Source organism: Mesocricetus auratus, unplaced genomic scaffold, assembly GCF_017639785.1.
Source record: "Mesocricetus auratus isolate SY011 unplaced genomic scaffold, BCM_Maur_2.0 Super-Scaffold_100025, whole genome shotgun sequence".
Classification (NCBI taxonomy): domain Eukaryota; kingdom Metazoa; phylum Chordata; class Mammalia; order Rodentia; family Cricetidae; genus Mesocricetus; species Mesocricetus auratus.
The window spans coordinates 25,066,628-25,094,052 of NW_024429206.1; the positions used below are offsets into that span (position 1 = coordinate 25,066,628).

At 53.5% G+C, this 27,425-nt stretch overlaps 3 protein-coding genes, 1 long non-coding RNA gene and 1 other non-coding gene across 9 annotated transcripts; 2 read left to right on the top strand and 3 right to left on the bottom strand.

Annotated features, from left to right (window-relative positions):
* Positions 1-13: 13 nt before the first annotated feature.
* Positions 14-10,734, bottom strand: Bud23 (BUD23 rRNA methyltransferase and ribosome maturation factor). Of its 2 annotated transcripts, XM_005080352.4 has the most exons (11): positions 10,609-10,734; positions 10,480-10,517; positions 8,283-8,378; positions 8,123-8,205; positions 7,815-7,911; positions 5,541-5,637; positions 4,399-4,449; positions 3,617-3,702; positions 3,162-3,207; positions 2,858-2,916; positions 14-526 (listed from the first exon to the last, which is right to left on the bottom strand). In XM_005080352.4, the coding sequence occupies exons 1-11, from the start codon at positions 10,654-10,656 to the stop codon at positions 382-384; spliced, it is 846 nt and encodes a 281-aa protein (XP_005080409.1). In that variant the 5' UTR covers positions 10,657-10,734; the 3' UTR covers positions 14-381. The 2 variants fall into 2 exon arrangements, with proteins under 2 accessions (XP_005080409.1, XP_021088785.1); XM_021233126.2 differs by lacking the exons at positions 10,480-10,517; positions 10,609-10,734 and adding an exon at positions 10,261-10,426.
* On the bottom strand, positions 895-1,028 carry LOC121134098. The gene has a single exon (XR_005871125.1).
* Positions 10,735-10,840: 106 nt separating the features above from the next.
* On the top strand, positions 10,841-14,143 carry Dnajc30 (DnaJ heat shock protein family (Hsp40) member C30). 4 transcript variants are annotated; one of them, XM_040731178.1, is made up of 2 exons: positions 10,841-12,269; positions 13,599-14,143. In XM_040731178.1, exon 1 carries the CDS (start codon positions 10,878-10,880, stop codon positions 11,535-11,537), a length of 660 nt encoding a protein of 219 aa, XP_040587112.1. In that variant the 5' UTR covers positions 10,841-10,877; the 3' UTR covers positions 11,538-12,269; positions 13,599-14,143. The 4 variants fall into 4 exon arrangements, with proteins under 4 accessions (XP_040587112.1, XP_021088786.1, XP_005080410.1 ...); XM_021233127.2 differs by having other exon boundaries at positions 13,869-14,143; XM_005080353.4 differs by having other exon boundaries at positions 10,841-12,005.
* Positions 14,144-18,303: 4,160 nt separating this feature from the next.
* On the top strand, positions 18,304-23,654 carry LOC121133934. Its single transcript, XR_005870949.1, has 2 exons — positions 18,304-21,133; positions 22,530-23,654. It is a non-coding gene; the product is annotated as an uncharacterized LOC121133934 (long non-coding RNA).
* Vps37d (VPS37D subunit of ESCRT-I) lies at positions 21,237-26,616 on the bottom strand. The gene is given in 5 exon segments (XM_005080354.4): positions 21,237-22,099; positions 22,101-22,340; positions 22,793-22,875; positions 24,838-25,009; positions 26,422-26,616. Coding segments are annotated over 5 exon segments (771 nt in total). The 5' UTR covers positions 26,560-26,616; the 3' UTR covers positions 21,237-21,961.
* Positions 26,617-27,425: the final 809 nt, after the last annotated feature.

The following is a 27,425-nucleotide window of genomic DNA, read 5'->3' on the forward strand; positions in this document are numbered from 1 at the left end:
AAGACAAAATAAAACATCCTTAGAATTTTTTTTCTTTTTTTTTTTTAAGACAGGTTTTTGCTGTGTAGCTCAGACTGACCTGGAACTTTCCATCTTGCTGTCTCAGCCTCTCAGGAGGGTGTTGGGATTACAGGATCTGGGCTGCCAAACCCAACTCCCTGAAACCCTTTTAGTGAAAAAATATTTTGAGAAATTCACAACTTTTCTAAAATACTATGTTGCTAGCTGCTGAGGTAAACAGTTCAATCTAGAAAATTCCTCAGAGGTAGTCCCGGATTGGACAGCTCCCAACCTCTGAACAGAGTGGGTGGCCAGGGCCGTCTGCAGGGCTGGATGCAGGTGTGGGTGGCCAGGATCTCCACTTGATTAGATCCAGCACCCTCAGAAGCGGGGCTTTCGCTTGCGGCCCGTGTACTGGGTGTCAGGTCTGACCTCCTTGCCCTGGCGCCTGCGCCTCTCCTTCTTCTCCAGGACCCATTCCCTGCTCTTCTTCAGCAGGTCCCGCCGCGCCCTCTTGTGTGGGGCCCTAGAAAGAAGCGAGAGGGTGGCTAAGCTGTGGGGGGGCAGCTCTAGAGACCCCTTCTTCCCATCTATAATCCCCACTCTGGATACCTCTGCAACAGGACCAGAACCTGGTTTAGTAGAGCTGTGGGGCAGTCCCTGTCCCTGTAAGGTATCACCGGGTAGATGGCCTTGTGTCTGGCACACACCTTGTCCATAGGGTGACTCCAGGAAGGAGTAACCCAAGAGCCTGGTGGTGTCCAAGGAAAGCCATGGTACCTGCACTGTCCACTGATGCCACTTAAGGTCTTTGTCGGGGTTGGGGTTCAGTGTGCTTAGAGGGAGCCAGTGTCATACCCCCACACCCGTCCCCTGCCCATCGCCAGCTTCTGTCAATGTCGGAGACCGGAAAACAAGGCCGCCTGCTCGTGGCAGTCCTGACGAAGCTTTTCCTCACAGATTGATCTTGGCCTCCAGCCCTCGCTGAGGAGGAACGTGATTCCCCACAGCCCAATGGACAAAAGGCACAAGGAAGAGAGGGAGCCCGCTCACACAGCCACAGCCACATTCCTATTGGCTGCTGGGATGAAGCGATCCGGCCTAGCTGGAGGGAGAGTGGCTGGCTGCTTCCTGAGTACAGGCAGGAGCCATGACTTAGCCTTGTCAAACCCTCCCCTAGCAGAGCCAGGGCAGGGGTCCAAGAGCTGCTCAGCATGTATGGCAGGGGCTGGGCTGTGTGCAGCAACCCAGGCCACCAGCAAAGAAGGGCAGCCACAGGAGGCCAGAAGGGAGCCATGGGAGGAGAGAAAGAGCACCCTCGTTGGTCGGGAAGTACGGAGCCTGCCCTCCTCCGTGGGCAGGGGAACAGCAGGAATCAGCGAGTTTACAGCAGCAGTGACAGACATGCACACTAGGGGTGTGTAAGAATGCTTGCGACAGGAACCCGGACAGCCCTTAGTAGCCAGGAAGAGGAGGGAAGAAGGGACTGAGTTGAGTGGACTGAGGAGGAAAGGGAAGAGGGCTGGGACCACCCGGAAGAGCAGGGACAGCGCTGGTAACCACCCCATTCACAGACACCAGTGTGAAGCCAAGGGACCCTAAGATGCATGGAGGGACTGGACACCTTGTACTTCTCTGCAAAGCCAAGTAGAAACATCTAGAAGAGTCCCAAAGCTCAAAGGGGAGTGAGCAGGGGAGCTAAGAAAGCAGTGGCCAAGGGTCAGGGCCAGGCGCTGTCAGGAGACAGCAAGAGCAGCAGATCCAAAGATCATTCAGAGCACATGGACACTGGGGGCAGAGTATAAATGGGAACGTGTTGTGGAACAGAAATTTGTCTAACTAATAAAGATGCATTGCATTTGTTTGTGTTGCAGAATAATAGTTTAAGTATGTAAAGATGTGTCACATTGGTTTGCTGCTTGGTTTGTTTATGAAAAGATGTGGTGCTGTTTTCCCTGGCCTGCCTCAGGCACCTGATTGGTCTAATAAAGAGCTGAGACCGGCCAATAGCTAGGCAGAGGAGGGAAACGTGGGGCTGGCAGGCCAGGGCACAGCAGGCCGGACAGTACTAAATGATCCCCGAGGCCATCATAGATTAGCAGAAACGGGCCAATTTAAGTTAAAGAAGCTATCTAGAAACAAGCCTACATTAGGCTGACCACTCATAATCATCAACAAGAATGTGTCCAAGAAAGTCTGCTACAGGAACAAGATGCAAGTCACTAAATGCAGGCAACAGAAAGTCACCGAGGTGGGTGAAAGGAAATGGCAGTGACCACAGGCGCCAGGAGTGACGGGGCTGGGGCGGTGACACCATGAGGAGACCTGCTTCTTCATAGTAAAACAGCAACAGGAACAGGAGCTTGCTACATAAGTAGCCTGGCCCTGAGCCTTGGCTACTGCTTTCTTAGTTCCCCTGCTAGCTCCGCACTGGGCCCTGGGACCAGGCGTCCAGTCCCCTCCATGCATCTTAGGGTGTCTCATCCTAACACTAGTGTCTGCTGCTGACGGTGCTCTCTGTGAGCTGTGGGAACAAACTGTGAGCTATGTGTGTGGACAGCAATGACTCTAGAGGGTAGAGAGGAGGATGCAGGAGCCAGGGAAGGCTGGGACCCAGGCTGTAGTTCAAAGTGCCTGGGGGAAGCGGTGTGGAGAAGGGGCGTTTGCAGGCTCACACAGGAAGCTAAGGGGCGTGGCTGTCCCAGTTCCCAGCCTGAGGAGGATGCAGATGTAGCCCAAGAGGCACAGCTGGTTCTGACATCCTTTGGGCACAGCAGCCGTGTCTAACCTAAGGCTCGGGTGAAAGCGGAGAGAAATGCCCAGGTCCTTGCCTGGTCCCCGCACCTATGCACCTTACCTCTCACTGGTGAACGCGAGCTCAGTGGCCTGGTCTGCATCCTGGCTTTCAGTCAGCCCCTGTGGAGACAAAGCTCCTAAGTCACCTTGGCACTTACTGCCCCAACACAGACATATGTGCGTCCAGGCCCAAGTAACCCAGCAGGCCTGAAAGTCGACTACAGGCTACAGGGGTTGGCAGTCCTTCCCAGACCTGCACAAATCTCAAATAGCTGGCATCTGTGTGTGCAAGGGGTTGAGGAACCCTGACCACTGAGGTCCTCCCAGCATGCTCTTGTGCTGGCCTGAGAGCCCAGGATGCTTACCTTTGGCAGGGAGGTGGAAGGCCCAGAAAACAGACAGAGGTAGAACCTGAAACAAGGCAGGGCGACGTGAAACCTGGCTCACAAAACACAAGTCCTTGTCCTGCATCTTTGTGGCCCTGCCCACCTACCCAGCATTCCTGTCCACTCAGTAGCCTGCTGTGTAGACAGCTCTTGGGCCCGGCACCCACTGTGTGTGCACACATGAAGTCGAGGTCCCCCTCATGCTTTGACAGGGTCTCTCACCATCCTCAAGCTCACCATGCAGGCTACACTGGCTAGCCAGCGGTTCTCCAGGGTCTGCCTGTTCCCATCTCCCCAGCGCCTCATAGGGATTACACACAAGCACCACCATGCCTGGCCTTTTACACTGGTGCTGGGAACGGGAGCTCAGGCCCTCATGCTTGCAGAGCAGGCGCTCCACCCACCCAGCCATCACCCCCACCCCTGGCACTTACTTCTTTGCTTTGGCACTGTTGGGGAAGTCCACCACCACGCCACCAGTAAAGCCCGCCCTCGTGGCCTGGGTTGTGATCAGCTCCAGCTGAAGGGAGAAGACGGAGGGGTGGGAGGGACAGACGCTCTAGAGGTCCTCAGCTCTCACTGGTCAGAATCTAAAGCATATTCTAACTAGACCTTCCCGACTCACAGGCCCCAAAAGCTACCAAGGCAGAGTGAGCTATAAGCAGACTCAGCAGCCCCACCCTGAGGAGGGGATGTCAGAACAAAGCAGTTCTGCTGTCCCCACGCTCTGGTCCAGGGACCCATCGCCACACCCTCGGGAAACTAGATCAGACTCAGGTATTGTGTTACTTCTCAGGGACCTGCAGGTTACTGTCATTCTAAGCCTAACTCACACCACCTAAGGCAGGAGGTCCTTAGCCGGCCCCTCTCTACTGTGGGTTATGGAGATGTGTAACATCACAGCACATCCTGTAACACCCAGTGCTGGCTCTCAGGGATGGAGGCCAGGCCCTCATGTGTACACTAAGTGAGCACTCGACCACTGAGCCACACCCCAGCCTCCCACCATCTCATCTGTCAACAGCCCAGCCTCCCCCACAGACGCGCCCCTCTCAGGAAGCCGCCTGGGATCACTGCCACCATCACTAGGGCGCTCCTTCCCTCTTTCCCTCCCGCCAAGCCGCAAGAGCTCCTTGGTCCTGCCAGTGGCAGGAAGGAGCTGAGTGGAGAGGGCTGCTCTACACCCCCTTCCCACAGATACAGCTAAGCTGCTCACCTGCTCCGAGTTCTCAGGGTACAGCTGCAAGACGGCTCGGGCCCCGTGGGCCTGGAAGCAACAGAAACGTCATGACCACACAAGCACTCAAGCGATCGTGACCACTGCACGCCTTCACTCACTGGATATTTGCAGAGCTCCCATCACAGGCAAGGCTCTGAACATCAGTCATCAGAACAAGCCTCCTGAACCGGGGCACTTGCTGGTAAAGCAGTCATCTAACTTAGAGTTGAGGAAGTGACAAAGGAACAAGAAAGGTGCATGCCTGTAGCCCAAGCCTTTGGGAGGCAGAGGCAGGAGGATCACGATATGCTCAAGCCCAGCCTCGTCTACACAGAAAATCCTTGTCTCAAAAGGAAAAGGACAAGAAACAAGAATTACCCAGCAAGGGTTGGGATCGAAGATGTGCACCACAATGCCAGCCATGAAATTTCTTTTGACTAAAAAAGTGACAGTAGCCGGGCAGTGGTGGTGCATGCCTTTAATCCCAGCACTCGGGAGGCAGAGGCAGGCGAATCTCTGTGAGTTCGAGGCTGGGCTGGACCGACAGCCTCCAAAACAATACAGAGAAACCCTGTCTCGGAAACAACCCCCCCCCCAACAAAAAAAAAGTGACAGTGGAGAGAAGTGGAGAGGACATGGACATTGTGGCAGGTGACCTCTGTTAGCTGGTCATAACGTCACGACATCACTATTCTCACTCAACTGCCTGCCTCAGATACTGACTGCAATGTTTCTGAGTTTGGTCAGATGTCAGCCTTTTGCACCTGGACAAGTCTGGTTGACTTTGAATTTCCTATGTAGCCAAGGCTGTCCCTGAACTCCCAACTCTCCAGTCTCTGCCTCCAAAAGTGTTAGGATTCCAGGCCTATACCACAAAGCCCAACCAAGTCTCAACAGGGCTGTGTGTCCTTTCTACGCAGTCTTCCTATCATGGGGCCCCTCAATTTCATCCTTGAACTTGCAAGGCAGGAGGCTGACTGACGGGCAGACAGGAAAGGAGGGAGCTGATACTCACAAGGCGGACAGACGGGCAGACAGGAAAGGAGGGAGCTGATACTCACAAGGGCGGACAGACAGGAAAGGAGGGAGCTTATACTCACAAGGGCGGGCAGACAGGAAAGGAGGGAGCTTATACTCACAAGGGCGGAGTACAGAGAAGAAAAGAAGCAGTAGAGGCGCCTGGCAGGGACGTCCGACCTCTTGTTTGCATTGCAGAGCCACTGGACAGCCGAGATGCTGGGAAGGAAGGGACCCAGTCAGCAGGGACTGACACCCTCCCCAGTGACCGCCCGAGGACCCTGCCGTTATCCACCATAATCTGCTGCACACAGCTCCGACCCTGCAGGCCAGTCCACTCCTGGTCACTTCCTGACAACTCAGAACCAGCCCAGGCAGCACTCACTTCCTTCACTCATTCTAGGAAATGCTTTCTCAACCAACGTCCATGTGGACCTCCAGGAGCCAAGGCCACTGCTGCCTACCACCCTTCACTCTCTCCCAGCAAAGTAAACCCACTGGACAGCGCTTTCTACCCAGCCACTCATCTGTCCTTTTACACGCTTCTGCTGCGTCTATCAAGGCTCTTCGCGTGCGTGCGTGCACATGCACACACACACATCAGATCTCACACCTCCTGAAGTTACACTCCTGACTTCTGGCCCACACCTCCTCACTGCTTTGCACACCCAGCCAGAGAATGCCGCATTACAGGCCTGGCATGAGCAAGGCCTTCAGTCTGATCACAAAACAGAAACACTTCTATGATCTACATAGGGACTTCCCAGCCAGACAGGGCTACCTGGTGAGATCCGGAACAGAAAAAATCATACACATATACGTACAAAAATCCCAAATGCTCCATATTTCTTTTTCTTTTTTTTTTTGGTTTTTACGAGACAGGGTTTCTCTGTATTGTTTCGGAGGCTGTCGGTCAAGCATGGCCTCGAACTCACACAGATCCGCCTGCCTCTGCCTCCCAAGTGCTGGGATTAAAGGCGTGCGCCACCACCGCCCGGCTCATATTTCTTTAATATTATCATTTAACTTTGAGCCAGGATCTCACGTGGCAGAGGATGAGTGAACTGATCCTCCTGCCTGCCTAGAGCTGGGGTTACAACCATGTGCGGCCACTTTGCATATTCCTTACAGTAATTTCAATGCCCCAAAGCTAGTTGTTAAAGTCCGGGGCTGGAGAGACCGATCAGAGATGTAGAGCGCTGGCTGCTCTTGCAGAAGACACAGGTTCAGTTCCCAGCAGCCACACAGCAACTCCCAATCATCTGCAGTTCCAGGAGATTGGACACTGTCCTCTAGCCACCCCAGGGGACCAGACATGCATGTGGTACATACACACAGGCCAACACACACATAAAATAAAATAAACTTAGTTTTCAACACAGGGTTTCTCTGAGTATGTAGTCCTGGACACCCTGGAACTTGCTCTGTAGACCAGGCTGGCCTTGAACTCAGAGATCTACATGCTTCTGCCTCCCAAGTGCTGGGATTAAAGCGGTGTGCCACCACTGCCTGGGGAAATAATTATAGGGTCAGTATGTCTATCATCCCAGCAATGGGGGAATGGGATTCAGAGCCAGGAAGATGCCTGGAAGCTCATTGGACAGCTAGTCTGGCCTGTGTGACAATGTTCCAAGCCAATGAAAGATTGTCTGAAACAAAAGTTAGATAATGTCTGAAGACAACACCTAAGGTTGCTCTCTGGCCTCCACTTACATAAGAATGTGCACACACGCCTGGGCAGTGGCAAACACCTTTGACCGCAGCACTCGGAAGGCAGAGGCAGGACGATCTCTGTAAAGTAGAGGCCAGCCTGGGCTACAGAGCAAGTGCCAGGACAGGCTCCAAAGTTACACAGAGAAACCCTGTCTCAAAAAACAAAAACAAAAAGAAAAGAAAAAGAACGTGTACACACACAACTATTTTTTGTTTGTTTGTTTGTTTTCACGAGACAGGGTTTCTCTGTATTGTTTCGGATGCTATCGGTCCAGCCCGGCCTCGAACTCACAGATCCGCCTGCCTCTGCCTCCCAAGTGCTGGGATTAAAGGCGTGCGCCACCACCACCCGGCCACAACTATTTTTTTAGCAGTCTTTGTCTTTGTAAATCTCAAAAATCTTAGGACATGTGCATTTGTCTAACTGCATTTATTAACTCTGTATCACCCTGCCTCGTACACAGAGGACAGACCCTTCTTCAAGAGCCTTCTTCTTCTCCACCATGCGTACTCTATGTCAGACTTAGGCTTGGTAAACACCTGTGATCACTGGGCCAGCTCACAGGCAAAAGACAAAGACTGCTAAAAAAACTTCTAAATACCATGTATGACTGCTGCACAGCTGGGTTTAGGAAACCCTGGTCAATGAAATTAAAAGTAGGAAGGGAAGTGAAGGCCCTTACCTAATGCAGCCATCAAAAGAACCCGGTCTGAAAGGGACTCCCTGGCCCATGTCCCCGAGCAGCAGGTCTCCCTCTGTGTCTCGGTCCAAGGCAGCATCTACATCGAAGTAAAGGAGAGTATGGGTACCACCGCTGCATACAGGCGTGGTGAGTGGGCCGGTGATTGTAACAGCAGGAAGTCTGAGGTAGAGGGGCATCCCAAGTTGGGGCCTGGCTCTACAGCAAGACCTGATCTCAACCAAAAATCCAATTTAGCTGCTCTATAATCAAGAGGACAGTCACCCTGGCACAGGACAGAGCACACTTACCCAGCATGGCAGGGCTGATGTCAATGCCCACCCAATAGTGCCCCTCTTCTGAGATAAAGTCTCCACTCAGTCCAGAACCGCAGCTGGAAGAAACAATCCACGGGGGTCACATAGATGAATAATAAACACCCTCCACCCCACCAGGGCAATCAGACCTCACCCAATGTCCAACAGAAAAGAGGGCTGACCCTCTGGCAAACAGAGGAGCTCCAATGCTCGCTCAGTCATCTTGGTCTGAATGTCAATCATTCGTGAGCTGGGAACCAGAAAAACATAGGAGCAGTTATAGGATTCTAGGTCATGTTTCTCCTAGATCAAAAGAGTTAGGAGAATTTTTAAAAAGGAACAATCAACTAAAAGTACTTTTTTTTTTAACTTAAAAAATTTTTTTATTTGGTGGATGGCTGTGGCACACGCCTTTAATCCCAGCACTCGGGAGGCAGAGACAGGTGGATCTCTGTGAGTTCAAGGCCAGCCTGGTCTACAGAGTGAGTTCCAAGATAGCCAGGGCTACACTGTCTGGAAAAAAAATTATTTATTTCATTGTGTGTGTGTGTGTGTGTGTGTGACTCTGTCTGTCTGTCTGTCTGTCTGTCTGTCTGTCTGTCTGTCTGCATGTGGAGGTCAGAGGCCAACTTGCTCAATTTGGTTCTCTTCTTCTAACATGTGGGTTCTGGGGATCGAATTCAGTCCTGAAGCTTGGTGATGACCCCCCCAAGCTATCTCACCAGCCCCTTGCCCAACATTTTAAACTTACGATTCTAACCTGAAACCAACAAACTCTAATGCAGCCATTAAAAGTAGTTCCATGATAGGCATGGACGTTCCCACAAAATTTGAGCATTCAAAAGGCTGAGACAAGACGAAGAGTTTAAGTCCAGTCTGGACAAGATCCTGCCTCAAAACATCACCAAAGTAATCCCAAAAGTCATTCTACTGTGTACACATTTAAGTGCACCGGCTGCAAAGCTCACAGAAACAGTCAGGTCACTCAGCAAACAGCCAGTCAGTGATGACCTACAATTCTATTGGACTTCGATGCTTTATTCCTTAGGAATATTCCCTCTCAAAGACTCATTTGACACACTCACTCCCACCTATAAGGATCAAAAATGTACAACAAGTGTTAGGGACACGTCTCAGTGGTGGAGTACTTGCCAACATACAGGAGAACCTGAGTTCCACACCCAGCACCTCCAAAAACAAAACTAGCCACCTCGGTAGTAAAAAGTGGGTACCAGGCCACACATCCCATCCCCAGGACCTGAAAACAAAACCCTCACAGCGCCGATGACCATGAGGAATATAATGCAGGCACCAGGTGTGGTGGGGCACGCCTCCACAGAACCAGAATCTGAACGGCAGAGGCAGGCATACCTCTGTGAGCTAAGGCCAGCCAGGGTTACCCAGAGAGCCTGTCTCTAAAGGAAGGTGGAGGTGGGAAAGACAGTAAGCAGAAGAACAGAGCACAGTAGGACAAGCCTGTAATCTCAGCATGCAGAAGGCTGAGGCAGGAGGGTCAGTCACCACAAATAAGTCCAGCCTGGGCTACATAAAGTGAACATATCTCAAAAAATATAGGACAAGTAAACTGTAATCAATTTACTTAACCCCATATATAAGTATTTTAGGTCAATATACTCAGTGTTATTTCATATTATAATCAGCAAAAAATTGTGAGTGTCTTTTTTCTTCCATCTCTCCACATTAAGTAATTCAAACTTACAGAATTTTAATAGCTAGCTACTGACTGCCATACTAAACAGAATAGTTCTACACCTGGTCTGTCCAGAATCAAAGTAAATAATCGCACACAACAGTTTTCATAAAGCCTTACATGCTGGACCATGCCTGCAATTTTAGCACTTGGGAGTGGAGACGGGAGGGTCAGGAATTCAGTCACCTCCAACACACAGCAGGCACAATGTTTCTGTCAATGGTTGCCATGACAAGTTAGAGCAATCGTGCATTTAAATAAGGATCACAATAAGCCCTGCCACCTACTAATACTGATTCCTTTCTGGGTGTGTGGCCCAAGTGAGGGACTGGGGGTGTGGCCCAGCGACAGAGCCTACAGTATGACAGCACCCTTCTCTAACTACTGACTACCATCTATTTTAAACACTTTGTCAAATGACCTGGTGTAAACCGGAGATGAATACGCCCACCCACGCTGGAACCAAGGTACCAAGATCCCTCCAGGAGTTCGACGGTTCAAAGTTCACTTCACCGGCGGCAGAACTGCATTCCCCGCCCCCTCACTCCCAAATCCAACAAGCTCTCCCCGCGGCGCCCAGAACACGGGCGACACGCCGACCCCGACCCCCGATGCCACTCAACAGCCGCGGTTTCCTCACTTGCGAACGTATTTCCGGGCTTCATTCTGGTCATAAAACTGTTGGGAAAAGAAAGATACACGGGGTGTGAGGGAGAGAACCCAAAAACAGGCATTATAGAAGGAGACCGAGACCTGACAAGGCTCCTACCAGCTCTGGCGGCCCGCTGTGCTCGGGTCTGCGGCTGCGAGACGCCATCTCTGGGGCACCGCTGCAGCACGCTGGTGCCGGCAAGCCCCGGCGCAGTGCTTGACGTCACCAATCTGCGACAAGCCCTCCCCCCGTCGAACTCACGCTCCGAACTGTCCCCGCCTTTCTTTCTTTTGATTGGCTACAAGGTGGAGACGCCCCTGACGACCCGCGATTTCCATTGGCCGGCTCTGCTCCGCCCAGTCCCGCCCCCCTGCCCGAGCCACAACATGGCGGCCGCGCGCTGCCTGGGCTGGCCGCTGTCACCGCTGCGGAGACTGTGGCGGGCCGGGGGGCTCCCACAAAATTCCGCCGCGGGCTTGTGCTCGCCAGGGAGGGCTTACTCCCGCACCGCCCTCTATGAGCTGCTGGGCGTCCCTTCCACGGCCACGCAGGCACAGATCAAGGCGGCGTACTACCGGCAGAGCTTCCTCTACCATCCCGATCGCAATCCCGGGAGCACCGAGGCCGCCGAGCGCTTCACGCGCATCTCCGAAGCTTACCTGGTCCTGGGCAGCACCGTCCTCCGTCGCAAGTATGACCGAGGCCTGCTCACCGACCAGGACCTACGCGGACCCGGTGTCAGGCCCTCGAGGACACCCCCGGCCGACCCCACCCCTCCCCGCCCTCCCCGCTGTGCCCCCGGAGCTCACGATGGCTTCCGGGCCTCCCCCGGCGACCGGCGCACCATGTTCGACTTCGACGCCTTCTACCAGGCGCACTACGGAGAGCAGCTAGAGAGAGAGCGGCGTCTGCGCGCCCGCAGGGAGGCCCTTCGCAAAAAGCAGGAGAGCCGGGACAACAAGGGGCTCCGGTGGGACGAGACCCGAGATGCCACTTTCTTTGTCCTCCTTTTCCTCATCTTCGTCTTCGTCGGTTTTCGTATTTAATCGGAGAAAAGGAGGCAAGGGGAACAAGCCCAAGACACTTGCCTTTTTAACCTTTGAACTATTGGTCTTGGATTGAATTGACTACCTCTAGTGGCATTCTGTTGGCCTGGCCTGTCATCAACATATCCCTCTCCTATGGTCCAGAAAAAGAAGCTCTTTCCTGGCCAAGAAAGAGACCCCAGGATAGATACCCGGAGACCAGAAATTTACGTGCTTTCCAGAGCCCCCTGGGTGCCTGCTTGCTCCTAGAAGTTGCCTTCCAGATGTCAACTCCCAGAACAAATGCTCTGGTTTTATCCAGAAGCCAGGAGCAAGTTTTGTCTTGTCCCCTGCCACACGTTTATACCATGGGGCAGCACTTCCTCTGTAACCTTTGAACCGTGCAATATCACTGGTTGTCTGCTGCCAAAAAGATTAATTTGGGAGGCTTGCATGAATCTTGTCTTTCTGTGTTACCCCAAGCCAAAGGTGAGACTTGATCGGCGATCCAGCAGACGGGGACGTCCCTAGCTCAGGGAGAGAATGCTAGCAGGCAGGAGGCGCTAGGTTTGGTCCCCAGCATGGCTGTGGTGGTGGTGTGTCCCCCGTTTCTCTCAGGCCTGTTTCACACCACCTCTGTCATGTGCCATCGAGAAAACAAAGCCCTTGAGTATGAGGAGTATCTTCCTGTGTCCATATTTATCTCGAGTGTGACCTTTGCGGAAGGTGCCCTGGGGATGTAACAGCAGAAGAGTAAGTAATTAGCTCTCCTGAGGTCTGTCACTATTACCCATATTCTGCTCCACAGTGGTGACATAGGGTGGTGCTACTGGGGCCAAGTTCATCCTGGGACAGCATGCCTGTCCTTGGTCTGCCTTTCCTAGCCACTCGCTTTGCTAACTGTGTAGTCTGCCCGCCAGCTGTGACAGACTTGGAGCGCGAGTCCCTGAGTGTGGCCCATGCATCTGCAGTGTTGATCAGACGATCAGTCAAATCTTTCTAATGAGGTTTTGGATCGTGTATAGTTTTGGACCCTGGAATAGCCAGGAATAGAAGCAGCAGGAGATGAAGTCCAGAGAGTAGTATAGGCTTGTTATCCACCAAGAAGGCTGAAACTGGAGGCTGGGACCAATTATCTAGCAAGGCTTGTCTTTAAAAAAATAAAAATTGCCAGGCGGTGCTGGCGCACACCTTTAATCCCAGCACTCGGGAGGCAGAGGCAGGCGGATCTCTGTGAGTTCGAGGCCAGCCTGGACTATAGAGTGAGTTCCAGGGCAGCCTCCAAAACAATACAGAGAAACCTTGTCTCAAAAAAACAAAACAAAAAGTTGAAAACTAGGTTTCTTATATGCTGCTGACCAAGGATTGTAATGAGTTTTTGGGAGAGTTTGTCATTTGGATTTTGGGGAAGTTTTGTTTTGTTTTGTTGTTGATGGTTTTGAGATAGTGTCTAGTAACCCAGGCTGGTCATGATCAGGCTGGTCTGTGCCTGATCTTGAACTCTTTTTTTTTTTTTTTTTTTTTTTTTTTTCAAGACAGGGTTTCTCTGTATTGTTTTGGAGGCTGTCGGTCCAGCCCAGCCTCAAACTCACAGAGATCCGCCTGCCTCTGCCTCCCGAGTGCTGGGATTAAAGGCGTGAGCCACCAACGCCCGGCCTGATCTTGAACTCTTGATCCTCCTGCCACCACCTTCTTTTTTGTTGTTGTTTTTGTTTCATTTTTGATACAGGGTCCTGTGAAGCCCTGGCTGTCATGGAACTCACTCTGTAGACCAGGCTGGCCTTGAACTCACAGAGATCTGCCTGCTTCTGCCTCCTGAGAGCTGGAATTAAAGATTTATGCTGCCACACCCAGCTTCCTGCCTCCACCTGCTTAGCACTAGGGGACAGGTTTAGATTTCTGGTTTTTTGGTTTTCTTGCACCAAGCAGCCAGCAATAACTTGTTGTCAGAGCTACAGTAGTCATGAGGTCCCCTTACTTCTGACTCACATTGGGAGTGGGCTAGGACATGGTAAGTACAGGAACCCAGGGTGGGGATGGCATGCACCTATGAATGACTGACTTTGTCTTGTTCTACCCCAGGACCTATATGGTAGAAGGAGAAAAGTAACTCCTAAGTTCTCTTCTAAACTCCATGTAATGGCGTGTGCATGTGTGCGCATGCGCACCTGGATACTTCACACGCAGACAAAATAAATAAATGTAATAAAAAGAGATGTGTAGCTCTGGGCCAGGGAGCTAGTTCTCTGGCTCACCAGTGACTCAGGAGATTCCCTGCAGCACCACAGGAATGGCCACCAACACTCATTTTGGGAAACAAGATATCCTGTATCTTGAACCTGTGTTCCCTAGGAGGTCGCCAGACTTCTTGAAGAGAGAAAAGGAACGTTGGCGAGTCACAGGCCTCGTGGTCATCGTCTTGTGGATGAGGATGGGGAAGACTGGGAATGTAGCTCCGTTGGTAGAGGGCTTGTGTGGCATTCACAAAGCGCTGGGTTCCAACTGCAGCACTGCGGACCCTGAGCATGGTGTGATGACCCGAAGTTCAGTGTCACCCTGAGACAGAGTTTAAGGCCAGCCTAGGCTACGTGGACCTGCCTCCAAATAAATGAAGGGAAGTTACCTAACCTCAGACTGAGTGCTCTGGTTCAGCTTTGCTGGGATAAAGTCGTGCCTGTGGATGACATCAGAGGGAGCACCTGCCTAACCAGGTGCCAACCCCCAGGTAGGTTAGCTCTTGGATCCAACCTGTAACTTAGGGTGCTGCATAGCCTCTGACTTGGTGAGTAGTGCCCCTCTCTGTGTTAAACCAGAGTGAGCACCAGAAATGGAGCACACTGGAAGCCCTGGATTCCGTGCCTAACGTGGCATCAGAAATGGTGGTGCTGTCTGCACGTCCAGCACACAAGTGGGGAGAGAAGGGTAAGGTCTTCCCCAGATGCAGTGGGGTAGCCTTTAGTCCTGGCATTCAGGAGGCAGGAGCAGGCTGATCTCTGAATCTGAGGCCAGCCAGGGCTACGCACTCAGACCCTTCCTCAAACCATAGCAACAACAAATGCAGGCAGGATAGAGAGCTTGGAGCTTGGTTCTGCAGTTAAGAACATGTACTGCTCTTACAGAGGACCAAGTTCCATTCCCAGCACCCATGTCTGGGGGCTCACGATGGCCGTCCAGCTTCAAAGAATCCAAGACCCTCTTCTGGTTTCTGTGGGTACTGCACTCACACATGGACTTAACAGACACACAAACATAAAACTATTAGCACATGCCTTTAATCTCAGCGCCCTGGAGGCAAAGGTAGGTGGATCTCTGTGAGTTTGATGCCAGCCTGATCTAAAAGTGAGTTCCAGGATAGCCAGGACTACACAGAGAAACCCTGTTAAGCAAAAAGTAAAATTAAAAATTAAAAACTCTTGTTCTTGGGCTGGGGAGATGACTCAGCAATTAAGAACACTGTCTGTTCTTCCCAATGACCTGGATTCAATTCCAAGCACCCATGTGACCGCTCACAACTTCTTTAAGTTCCAGGGGATCCAATACCCTCACAAAGACATACATGCGCTGGGCGTTGGTGGCGCACGCCTTTAATCCCAGCACTTGGGAGGCAGAGGCAGGCAGATCTCTGTGAGTTCGAGGCCAGCCTGGTCTACAAGAGCTAGTTCCAGGACAGCCTCCAAAGCCACAAAGAAACCCTGTCTTGAAAAACCAAAAAAAAAAAAAAAAGACATACATGCAGGCAAAACACTAATGCATGTTAAAAAAAAAAAAGGCAAAAAAAAAAAAAAACAAGCAGGATAGAGCCCCATAGCCTGCTGGGGCTTGTGTTTAAAAGGAAAAAAAATATAGAGAGAAGAAATAAAATAAATCTTTAAAAAGAAAAAGAATGGCCAGGTGGTGGTGGCACATACCTTTAATCTCAGTATCCAGGAGACAGAAACAGGCAGACCTCTGTGTTTTTGAGGTGAGCGTCATCTATAGAGTGAGTTCCAGGACAGCCAGGGCTACATAGAGAAACCCTGTCTTGAAAAATCAAAGAAAGAAAGAGGATAAAGAGCTTCAGGCCTGCTTGGCCTACACATGAGACAGTGTCTCAAAATAACCTCATATAAAGAAAAGCTGAACGAAAGGAGGCAAAAGCATTTCTCAGAGAAACAGACTACTTTACCTCATCACCTTACTGACCCCTGCAAGGATTTGAGTTTGATATGATAACCCATGCCTGGACCAATGGGATGGCTCACCAGTGAAGGTACTTAACACCAAACCTGGCATCCTGAGTCGCTTCTGATTCCCAGGATCTACAGGAGAAAGAACTAACTCCCACTCGCTGTCCTCTGACCTCCACTCATGTGCAAATACACATATACACAAATACATACGTTTTTAATAACCCTTGTTTTATACAGAAAGATAATATAAACCTTCATTGTTTTCCAATGCTGGGATAGAACCCAGGATTTGCACATGCCAGGCAAGTACTTTCCCACTGAGCCACACCCCAGCCCCTCACTAGGGGATTCTAGGCAGGTGCTCTACCACTGAGCCACACCCCAGCCCCTCACTGGGGGATTCTAGGCAGGTGCTGTACCACTGAGCCACACCCCAGCCCCTCACTGGGGGATTCTAGGCAGGTGCTCTACCACTGAGCCACACCCCAGCCCCTCACTGGGGGATTCTAGGCAGGTGCTGTACCACTGAGCCACACCCCAGCCCCTCACTGGGGGATTCTAGGCAGGTGCTCTACCACTGAGCCACACCCCAGCCCCTCACTGGGGGATTCTAGGCAGGGGCTCTACCACTGAGCCACACCCCAGCCCCTCACGGGGGTCCTAGGAAGATGCTCTACCACTGAGCCATACCCAAGCCCTGGATAGGAAATTCTAGGCAATGTTTCTATCAACTTTGGAGTTACATACATAAGAGTCTCAGCTCCTGAGACTTTAGCTAGGAGACGTGGTTTTTTGTTATCATTTGTGGGGGACAGTATATTTCTATGTAGCTTAGGCTGGCCTTGGGGTGTCTATTCTTTTTTTTTTTTTTTTTTTTTGGTTTTTTTCGAGACAGGGTTTCTCTGTGGCTTTGGAGGCTGTCCTGGAACTCGCTCTGTAGACCAGGCTGGCCTCGAACTCAACAGAGATCCACCTGCCTATGCCTCCCGAGTGCTGGGATTAAAGGCGTGCGCCACCAACGCCCGACCCTGGTTGGCAACTTCTTGACTTGGTGAACTCTGGTTGGTGCCTTGTTCACTTAGGATATAGTGGCTCACGCCTTTAATCCAAGCACTTGCAAGGCAGAGGCAGGTGTATCTCTCTGAATTCAAGCAGATTGGTCTCCATAGTGAGAACCTATCTAAAGAAGAGAAGTTACTTAATGCCAACATGTTTCCTACTTGAAAAATAAGGAATTCTGGGGAAAATATATAAAACCTGGTGCTTCACAAACAAAGCCATGGTATAAGATTTTCTGGGACAGAATCATCCCAAGCAGCTTGGATTACCGGGTACATTCTCACCAAGCCTGAGAAACTGAGTTTGTGCTGGGCAGATCTGGCTCCAGCAAATGAATGCACCAGCAGGAGCAAGCAGGCAGGCATGCGCCCAGCTCCCCAGCCCCCCCCATAGACATAGTTAAACAAACTGATTTGCTGCTGGAGACATGGCTCAGCAGTTGAGTTTCCTGCTCTCCGGAGAACCTGATTCAATTCTCTGTACCCACTGCTCTGAGGGCTTAGATGCCCTCTTCTGGCATCCAAAGGCTCACACACAAACAGGTGCACACACACAGAGACGCATAAATAATGAGTCTTCAACTAACACAACTTTCTGTCTGGCCATCCACATAGTAAGCAGTCTAGAGACCTTGGTTTTTGTTGCTGTTGCTCTGTTTTGTTTTGTAAACCCAGACCTGGGAAGGAAAGGAGGCTCAGTGGTTAAGAGCACCTCAGTGGTTAAGAGCCTGGGGGTGGAGTTCAGATCACGTATCTAGGTAATAAGCCGTGCACCTCACACACCCCTGAAACCGCAACTCTGCAGAGTTGGAGGGCAGAGACTGAGGACTGCCAGAGCTCCATAGCTGAGAAAACGGGAATCCCAGCTTCAGGGAGAGACTGCGTCTCAGAAGAAGAGGGAGGCTAATGGAAAAGGACACTGGATGCTCTTCTGGCTTCCACACGCTTAGGAGCACACACCGCCCAATACACACACACACACACACACACACACACACACACACACACACACACGCACCCTCCCAATACACACACTCACAGACACAGCCTCCCAACACACACACACACACACACTCCCGATACACACACTCACAGACACATGCAAATAAATGAATAATAATCTAAAAAAAAAAAGTGTCGTGCCATACACCTTTAATCCTAGCACTCGGGAGGCAGAGACAGGCAGATCTCTTCGAGTTTGAGACCAGCCTGATATACTGAGTGAGTTCCAGGACAGCCTCCAAAGCCACAGAGAAACCTGTCTCGAAAAAACAAAAACAGAAGCCGGGCGTTGGTGGCGCACGCCTTTAATCCCAGCACTCGGGAGGCAGAGGCAGGTGGATCTCTGTGAGTTCGAGACCAGCCTGGACTACCGAGCGAGTTCCAGGACAGCCTCCAAAGCCACAGAGAAACCCTGTCTCGAAAAACCAAAAAAAAAAAAAAAAGAAAAAAAAGAAAAAGAAAAAACAAAAACAGGGGGCTGGAGAGATGGCTCAGAGGTTAAGAGCACTGACTGGTCTTCCAGAGGTCATGAGTTCAATTCCCAACAACCACATGGTGACTCACAATCATCTACAATTTAATCTGGTGCTCTCTTCTGGCATGTAGGCAAAACACTGTATATGTAATAGATAAATCTAAAAAAAAAAAGAAAAAACAAAAACAACAAAAAAGTCCCCAATAAGGGTTGGCAAGATAGTTCAGTAGAAGCCGGGCGGTGGTGGTGCACGCCTTTAATCCCAGCACTCGGGATGCAGAGGCAGGCGGATCTCTGTGAGTTTGAGGCCAACCTGGTCTACAAGAGTAAGTTCCAGGACAGCCTCCAAAGCCACAGAGAAACCCTGTCTCGAAAAAACAAAACAAAACAAAACAAAACAAAAACAAAAAAAAACCAAGAGTAATGATGACTGGAATCTTCAGAAATACATGTACCTGCTAGTCAAGGACATGGGACTCTTTGCTTTGTTTTTTGAGACTATGTAGTCCTGTCTGGTCTGGAACTCACTTTGTAGACCAGGCTGGCCTTGAACTCATAGAGATCTGCCTGCTCCTGCCTCCCAAGTACCGGGATTAGATTACAAGTATGGGCCACCACACCTCACCTCACTGGGAGGCAACCTGAAGGACCCATCTGGTTCCCATGGTAATGCATCCCTCAGGCTGGTTTTAGACTTCTTTTGTAGTCATGAATGACATTGAACTTCTGACCCTCAGGCCTCCAGCTCCTAAGTACTGGGATTACAGACATGCACTGCCACACCTGGTTTATGGGGTGCTGGGGGTGGAACCCAGGCTTCATGCATGTGAGGTGGTCACGCCACCACTGGAGCCACAGTCTCAACCTGGTTGGCTCTTTCTGGACTTCCCGCCTGTCCTAGGGAAGGCGGGCTGAGGTCAGTCCTGAACACTGACCCCTTCTAGAAACTACTCCTCAAAGATAAGGGTAAGAGGTAGCCATGCCCAGCCTTAGCTCTCCCCCTCACAGAGATCCTCCTGCCTCTGCCTCCTAAGAGGTGAGATCAAAGGCGTGCCTCACCACGCCTGCCTCTTGCTCTCTTTGGTTATACTCCTAAACAAAACTGCCTGGAATGTTGGTCCAGGGATGGGACATCGTGTAGGATGTGAGCACCCAGCCTGCTCCCAGGGTGCCTTCCCCGCACTCTTCTGGGGGCCGCTGATAGAGCTTAAATGGCACTAAGGTTCCGACCCACCAGGCGCCCCAGCTGTCGGGTGACATTCTAAAGATCAAGCAAGTCTAGCTTTTCTCACACATCAGCAGGGATCCTGTCTTCAGGAACAGCCACTGAGAGCCCCCATGAGGAACCCCCACATGTTCTCCAAATTCTCCTCCCACTGTCCTTGGCTCTATCCCTGGGGCCACACTTGAAGTAGTCCTTGGGGGCCAGAGAGATGGCTCAGAGGTTAAGAGCACTGGCTGTTCTTCCAAAGGTCCTGAGTTAAATTCCCAACAACCACATGGTGGCTCACAACCATCTGTAGTGTGATCTGGCGCCCTCTTCTGGACTGTAGGCATACATGCAGACAGAATACTACATGGAGGAGGAGGAGGAGGAGAAGAAGAAGGAATAGGCTGAACACCACACACCTGCATCTGCACACTTTTCTTAAGACCTTAGTCCCAAGTCACCCTCTCATCTTTTATACTCCAAAGATGCCAGTGGGGGGGGGTCCCTTTTATTCTACAAACCTCAGTGAAAAGAGAGTTAACTCAACACCCACATTCTCGATGATTCTAGTTCTAGTAACAGGAACAAAGACCACACTAGCCATGTAAACGTCAACAAGACTACACTCTTCTTTGAGACAAAGTCTCACTCTAAACCAGGTGTGGCGCACGCCTTTAATCCCAGCATTCCAGAGGCAGAGGCAGGCGGTCTCTGTGAGTTAGAGGCCAGAGTTTTCTAAAATGTGAGTTTCCTGTCACAAAAAAAGAAAATCTCACCCTGTAGCTTGGAGTGGCCCAGAACTCACCACCCCAGGCTAGATTCAAACACAAGGTGAACCTGCTGCCTCCGCCACCCAAGTGCTAGGATTATGGGAAAGAGGCAGCGTGCCTGGCTTCTCCAGTGCTTTTGACAAGACCACTCTTGCTTGTAGGTGTTTCTATGCCTCTTGGCCACATTTCCTGTGCTTAGACTTGACCCCTGGTCGACCCCAGAAATGCTACTGCTGCATTATTGCAAAGATAGGGTCTCATCATGTATTCAGTTTGGACTTTATGTGTTGCTTAGGCCGGCCTTGAATGCGGTTTTGTGGGGTTTGTTTGTTGAGACAACGCAGCCCAGCCAGCCTCAGACTCACTATGCGTGGAGGATGACCTTGAATTCCTGATCTCTCAGCCTCCAACTCCTAGGTGCTAGATTACAGGTGTGACCCAACATGCCTGCCTGGTTTAGGGGGTGCTAGGGGTCGAACCCAGGGCTTCCTGCATAAAACACGAGCGCTCTTCCAACTCTGCTATGCTCCCAGCCTCGAACTTCCGATCTTCCTGCTTCTGCCTCCCGCGTTCTGAGTGGAGTCATCATTATGCCCCTTCTCCCCGACGTTCCGCTCGCCAGTGTTCTCGCCCCACATCCAGCAGCCAAACTGGCCACTGAATGTCTCCCTGGTGGGGGACAGACGCCTGCATTGCTAATAGAGCCCTCCTCCGTCACCCATCGAAGGGGTGGGTCACCAGCGGAGGCGGGAGAAGGTGCGCTGCCATCCCGATGAGCTGACAAGCCATCCTGGAGGAGAAGGTGCGGCCCGGGGAGGCTGCGGGTGACAGTGGAGTGGTCAGCGTCACTTCTGGCCGGGCTGGGAAGTAAGGCTGAAAAGACTCCTTGGAAACCAGGCAGCCCCTCGGAGGAGGCTTCGGTTGGCCCTGCAGGTCAGTCGAGCGCTGGGCGGGCAGGGCAGCTCCGCGGGAGGTTGAGCCTGAGCAGATGTGCAGGCTGGCTGGGGGGCAGAGAGGAGGCGGGGCATCATCACCGTCATCCATCAGCACATTTATTGACAGCCCCTAGGAGGCGGGGCTGGGGACAGAACATACAAAGACAAGGACCTGCCCTCAAAAAGCTTCCATTCTAAGGAGACAGGGACAGAAAAATACAGAATGGTCTTTCCTGGGGGGCGGCCGGCTCTCACCTGTGCAGGTGAGAAGCCTCTGTCCTCCCTCGCCCCAGGGCGAGCCGCAAGGCCCTTGGGAGTGTCCCTGGGCCCGCAGCTGGGGCACGACCACCTGGCTCCTAGGCGGAGGGCCCCCGAAATGCGGAAAGGGTTAGCTCAGGATGTGAGGAGAACAATCCAGTAAGCCTTGGCCAATAAGTTCGAGCCCAGTCATGTGGCAGGGTGCGACCACAGGCCACCGCCCCCCCCAAGCAAGACCTCCCTGGGGGAAGCAGGCCCCCATAAAGTTCTTTTCATTTGGAGACCTGGCTTGGCACCCTGGAGGACCGGGGAGACAAAAATAATAAAATAAAATAAAAAGGCAGAGTTTCCTTGGCGACCGAGGTCCAGCACCCTGCCCACCCCACCCCCAGCCCTCTACGGGCCTCTTCGGGAAGCCCCTCTTCCCCAGCTCAGCCTCCAGGGCCCGGGGCCTGCCTGAGGCCGGGGGGGAGGGGCCTGCCCCTCCCCCCACCCGGGCAGTGGGGGAGGGGAGGAGCCACGAACCAAGTTTGTCTGGACCCCCCGCTGGGAGGCCGCACCCTGGCTCCTACCGATGGGGGGGCTCAGGCTGAGAGGGTCGCGGGCTCAGCAGAGGGGCTGGGCCAAAGGGGCACCCGGGAGAGCCCTTCAGCGGGGGCACTGGGCGGGAGTCCAAGGGGGGCAGGCTCCGGGGCGCGGCGGGGGGGTGGTCCCCGGGCGGCCCCCGTGGGCAGCACGGCAGCGGCAGGGAAGGGTTTGGGGGCGTCCGCGGCGGCGGCGGCGGCGGTAGCGGGGGCCGGCTGGGCAGAGCGCTCCCGACGCCTCAGCACTTCCTGGAGTTTCTCGGCCTGGGTCCGCCTCAGGTGGGCCAGGGCGCGGCCCCTCTGGAAGGCTGGCAGGAAGGCCTCCAGGCTCTGCTCCCCCAGCAGCAGCTGCTCCATCTGGACCTGGCGGTGTCCGGGAGGGAAAGGGACAGTTGGGGGGAGGCGATCCGGCCAGGGGCTGGCGCCCTCCTCCCCCACGGTGCCCAGCCAGCAGAGGCCCCGAGCTTCCAGCCTGGCCCAGCCTCCGGCTCACCCAGGCAGGGCAGACGACGACGTCCACCCTCTCTCTCTCTCTCTCTCTCCACGAGAAAGGGCGCTCCCAGGCCCTTCAGCTCAGTGTCCGCTGCCCACCCAGCCCAGAGAAGCGGGGCCTTACTCCTCAGCCGACCCTGCCCTCCGCTGTGGACATCCTTCCCCTAGGACGTCAAACGCTGCCGTGGCTCCGGAAAGTTCTGTAGGCAATCGTGGCGGCCTTCTCAGAGACGCTCCCGAGTGTCCGAGGAAACGACAACCCCAGAGGGACAGGATGGGCCTCCCTCCCTGTGCACCTGGGCCCAGCCGCCTCTACCCCTCACCTCGGCCTCCTGCTCAGCCTCTTCCAGTTCAGCCTGCAGCCAGCCCAGCGCACATTGGGGGCTCCAGCGACGCATGCTCTCCTCTGGGACAGACCAGACAGGGACTCTGACTCCCACTGACCGCAGGTGACTACAGTTCCCGCCTCGGTGGCCTCCAAATCCTCAACTGGCCTTGTTGTTTCGTTTGAGACAGGGTCTCTTACAGCCTCGATCCTTGAACTCTGGGCTGTGTAGCCCAGGCTAGCCTCGAACCCCTGCTCCTCCTGTCTCTAGCCCTTAAAGTGCTGCGATTATAGGCACGCACAAACAAGTTTGGCTTATCTTCTGTGCTTGTTTTTATACTGTGGTTTCTTTTTCTCTTTAACAAGATTTTATTTGTAATTACGAGTATATGTTTGTGTATGAGTACACGCTCTTGACTGAGTTCAGGTCCCTGAAGAGGCCAGAGGTTGTCAGGTCCCCCTACCCCCAGGATCTGGAGTCTGTGAGCTGTCCAAGTTGGGTGCTGGGAATCAAACTCCAGTCCTTTCCAACCCCTGAGCCATCTCCCCGGCCATCACCATCATCATCATTTGAGAAAGGTTTCGTGTGTAGCCCAGGCTAGCCTGCCAAGCATGGTACTCCCCAGTCTCCTGAGTGCAGGGTAGTAATCGTGCACCACCATGGTTTGCTCAGTTTCTTCAATAACATGGTCACTACTGAGTGTTTGTGGACAGATACCCCCTCACTACCACACCAAGGCTACCACCGCCCGACCCAGCAGTTAGGTCAGACATGAGGCAGCCCTGTAACCTGGAATAAAATAAAATAAAATAAAATAAAGCTGAGACTGACCACAGGGGCAGTCCGGGCTTCAAGTTTACGTCCTGGTTTTCCTTTTCTTCTTTTTTAAAAAAACTTTTATTTAGTGTGCATGTTTGTTTTGCCTGCCCGTGTGTGTGTACCATGTGAATGCTGGGTGCCCATGGAGAGCAGAGGGTACCGCTGGATCCCCTGGACCTGGAATTACAGGTGGCTGTGACTGCCACTCGGGTGGTGGGACCTGAGCCCAGGTCTTCTGGAACAGCGGACAGTGCTCTAGTGTAAGCACTGAGGCGCCTCCCAGCCCCCTTTCTCCTTTTCTGTTTGTTTTGATGCTGGGTCTTTAAAAACTATTTAATTTCTACTTTGTGTTCTTGTGTGTTACGTGTGGGCATGCTCACGCCACTGCATAGTTGTGGAGGTCAGAGGACAATCTATGTGAGCTGGGTTTCTCCTACCATGTAGGTCCCAGGGATCAAACTCAAGCTTCCTACCGGGTGTCGTTACTCAATGAACCATGTCACCAGCCGTGATTTTTTTTTTTTTAGGTATGGTCACAGGTAGCCCAGGGTGGCCTCAAACTCACTCTGTAGCCAAGTTTGGCCTTGAACTACTGATCCTCCTGTGTCTCCTTCCCAGGTGGTGGGACGATAGGCATAGTCCTCCATGCCCAGGCTAGCCCCTTCTACTACCCAGGGCCACTTCCTCCTCCCTTTTCTTTTCCCTTCCTTCCTTCCTTCCTTCCTTCCTTCCTTCCTTCCTTCCTTCCTTCCTCTCTTTCTTTTTTGGTCTTTCAAGACAGAGTTTCACTGTGTATCCCTGGCTGTCCTGAAACTCGCTCTGCAGACCAGGCTGGCCTCGAACTCACAGAGACCCCCCGCCTCTGCCTCCCAGGTGCTGGGGCTAAAGACGTGTGCCACCACCTCCTGGCTCCATCAGGCCCTCCACACAGCTATTTTTGTTTCTGAGGCAGGGTCTCCCCTCAAGAGTATGGTCCAGAACTCACCACGGAGCCCAGGACTGACACAAGTTTTGTGATCCTGCCTCCCAAGTCCTGCGGTTACAGGCTTTGGGGACCCAGCCCGGCCTTCCGAGCCTGCTCCTCCACACCTCACAACTCACTTCCCAGGAGGCCAAAACAGCTCCCTTCAGGTTTTGTCCAGGAGTAGCTGTGCCCCAGTCCCACCCGGAGCCCAAGTCAAGGCCAACCCCACCCCTGGCGGCTCTCCTGGGCCTCCCCTCACCCAGTCTCTGCAGTTTGTCTGCGCAGTTCTCAGCCACCTCTCGAAGCTCTTGGTACTTGATGGCCAGGGCAGTCCGGCCCATCTCCAGGCGGGGCCGCAAGGCCAGGTTCTCCTTGGCCAGCGCGTAGTTGGAGGCCAAGCAGGCATCGCGCTCCAGCTGCAGACCCTGGAACTGCCAGGGCACGAGAGCTAAGGGGCCTGGGCTCAGGCTGCCCAGGGTCACCTGGAGTCGACTGCAGCACAGCACCCACCACAGGCCTAGCCAAAGGCACCGGGGCGTCCCCAGCCTGCGGGCCACCAACAGGTGGAGGGGCCCGGGTGGGCCTGTTCCAGGCTGTGCCTGGCGTCCTCTCTTTGGGCCCCAGTTTCTTCTACGATTAGAAACAAAACAAAAACAAAACAAAAACCACCTCTCTTACCGGGTTGTTGTGAGACCCAAGTGAACGGAACTATAAAGGCCTCTACAAATGTTAGTTAATTTTTAATTTTTCAATTAATATGTCTGCTCAGGTCCCCGTGGACTACCCCTCCCCTCTCTGTCCCATTTTCCATGCTTGGACAGCTTGCCTCCCGTTCCAGGCCTTTGTCTCGCTTCCTCCTCAGGTGTTTGTGTGGAAAACATTCCCACCCTCTGTTCTGACTCTTTGGGGAGTGATGTTTTCACCCTGTGCCTCCCCAGCACCCCTCCCTGTCAGGTCGCCCTCTCATCTCTCAAACCCCCTCGTCGGCCCTCTAGTGGAACCCCACACACCCCCGCGAATACAACACACACCCCCTTTGCTTCTGTGGTCCCCTGCAAGGGCTAGCTGCTCGCCTCGCAGAGGGCAGCGCTGGGGCCCTGAAGAAGGCTTTTTGAGCCTGTTTCTAGGAGGGCCAAGCCTGGCTCCCCGCCCCTGGAGAGCACACTCCCCTCCATCTGTCCCCTGACCCGTGCACATGCCCCTCCTCGGCTGGCCCCTTCTACCACACTTTCTCTTTCTGCGCCCCCCCTCCCAGCAGACAACCAGCCCGGGCCTATGTCTCCCGTAAAATATACAACTTTCTCTTATGGTGGCCTACGGAATACAAGCCTCTGTATTCATAGACCTATCCCCAATGGCAGACACAAAGCCCCCTCCCCGTCTAAAGCATAACGCCCCTTCCCAGCTATCCTCCCGCCCCAGGTGTCAAGCAGGCCTTCAGCTCTTCCCCAAGCAAGGCGCCTCCCCTTTCTGGCCCTAAAGAACGTGGGTGTGCTGAGCCAGGGCCCCCAACAACACAGCTCACCCTCCACCTCCCGCCCCCCAGAACACACCTCCCCGGAGCATCCTCGGGAGGGCACGCCTCGCGGCCATCCCGGGGTGCACGGGTGCATCCCCAGGCGCCCCCTCCCGCACCACCCGCCCCAGGCAGGATTGGGGCGCCCCCCATCCCCCGGGGGCGGCTCCGCGGGGCCCACTCGGACGTGCCAGGCTCCCATGATCCCGAGGCCTGGCAGCTCCAGGGGGGGTGGCCTCCGCTGGCTGGGTCTCCGGGTCCCCGCAGGCCGCGGCCCGTCCTTTCCACCCCCCAACACCCTCCTCTTGCCCGAGCCCCCCGCGTTACCTTCCTGCTGAGCCGCACGATCCGGTCCAGCTTGGGTTCATCTTGAAGCAGATCCCGGAGCTGCCCGGTGCTAAGGATCCCAAAGCGCCCCGGGCTGCCGGGCTCCGGCCCCGCCCGCGCCGCCCGGGCCCGGTACATACCGCCCGCCCGCGCCCCCAGCTCGGCTGCTGGCTCGGCCCGATCGGCCCCGCTCCGCCCCGGCTCCGCTCCGGCTCCGCTCCGGGCTCCGGGCTCCGGCTCCAGCTCCAGCTCCGGCCGCGCGCTGCGCTGTCCACGTTCCGCCGCCAGGGGGCGCCTCGATCGCCCTTAAAGGGGCCGTCGCCGCCGCTGGCAGGACTGGGGGTGGGGCAGGTAGGGGGCGGGCCTCACCCGGAGATCTCCAGCCCGGGTGCCACCGAGTCACCCCGAACCTGTCGCTCCAAACGGCCTCTCTCCAGAAGCCCATCCTCTTGAAACCTAACCCTTTCTCTCCTCTCACCCCTACGTCCTGCCACGCTTCACCGCGGACCCTCCTACCCCAGGCGCCTACAGTTTGCAAGGCTGTTTCATGGTTCCCCCTTTGGATTCCTACAGCTTTCTTAGTTGGGCTGGGCGCCAAATCCCCGGTCTGGCTGCGAACTTGAACACGTCAATCATTGTTGTCCGGCCGTCCCTGTCACCTCCTCCCCCCGCCCTGTGCCTCAGTTTCTGCCCTCCATAAAATGGGGAGTTGAGCACTATAAGCGTGGAGAGAGTGAATACTGAGTGCCTTGGCGCAGGGCAGGGGAATATGTAACTAACTTGAGTTACAGTTACTTTAGAGATACTGGGGGCCATGGCTCGGCTGTAGTGTGTTTGCCTAGCCTGAACAAGGCCCTGTAGTCCTCCCCCAACAGCACCAAAACATAAATTCCTAAAAGGTAACTTAAAAATAAAACAGATTTTAAAATCTCAGCGATGACATCACCTCCCTAAAGTCACATTGCAGATGATGATAATCCTCGCTCCCTTTTGTGCAACATCCA

Bases quoted from the DNA above. Each gene is read 5' to 3' on its own strand.
- Bud23 (XM_005080352.4), bottom strand. From the start codon at position 10,656: ATGGCGTCTCGCAGCCGCAGACCCGAGCACAGCGGGCCGCCAGAGCTG. The intron at 5,638-7,814 runs GTAAGGGCCTTC...CTTCCTTCCCAG, and splicing joins TCTTTTGATGGCTGCATTAG to CATCTCGGCTGTCCAGTGGC. The intron at 527-2,857 runs GTAAGGTGCATA...GCTTCTTTCTAG, and splicing joins CTCGCGTTCACCAGTGAGAG to GGCCCCACACAAGAGGGCGC.
- Dnajc30 (XM_040731178.1), top strand. From the start codon at position 10,878: ATGGCGGCCGCGCGCTGCCTGGGCTGGCCGCTGTCACCGCTGCGGAGA.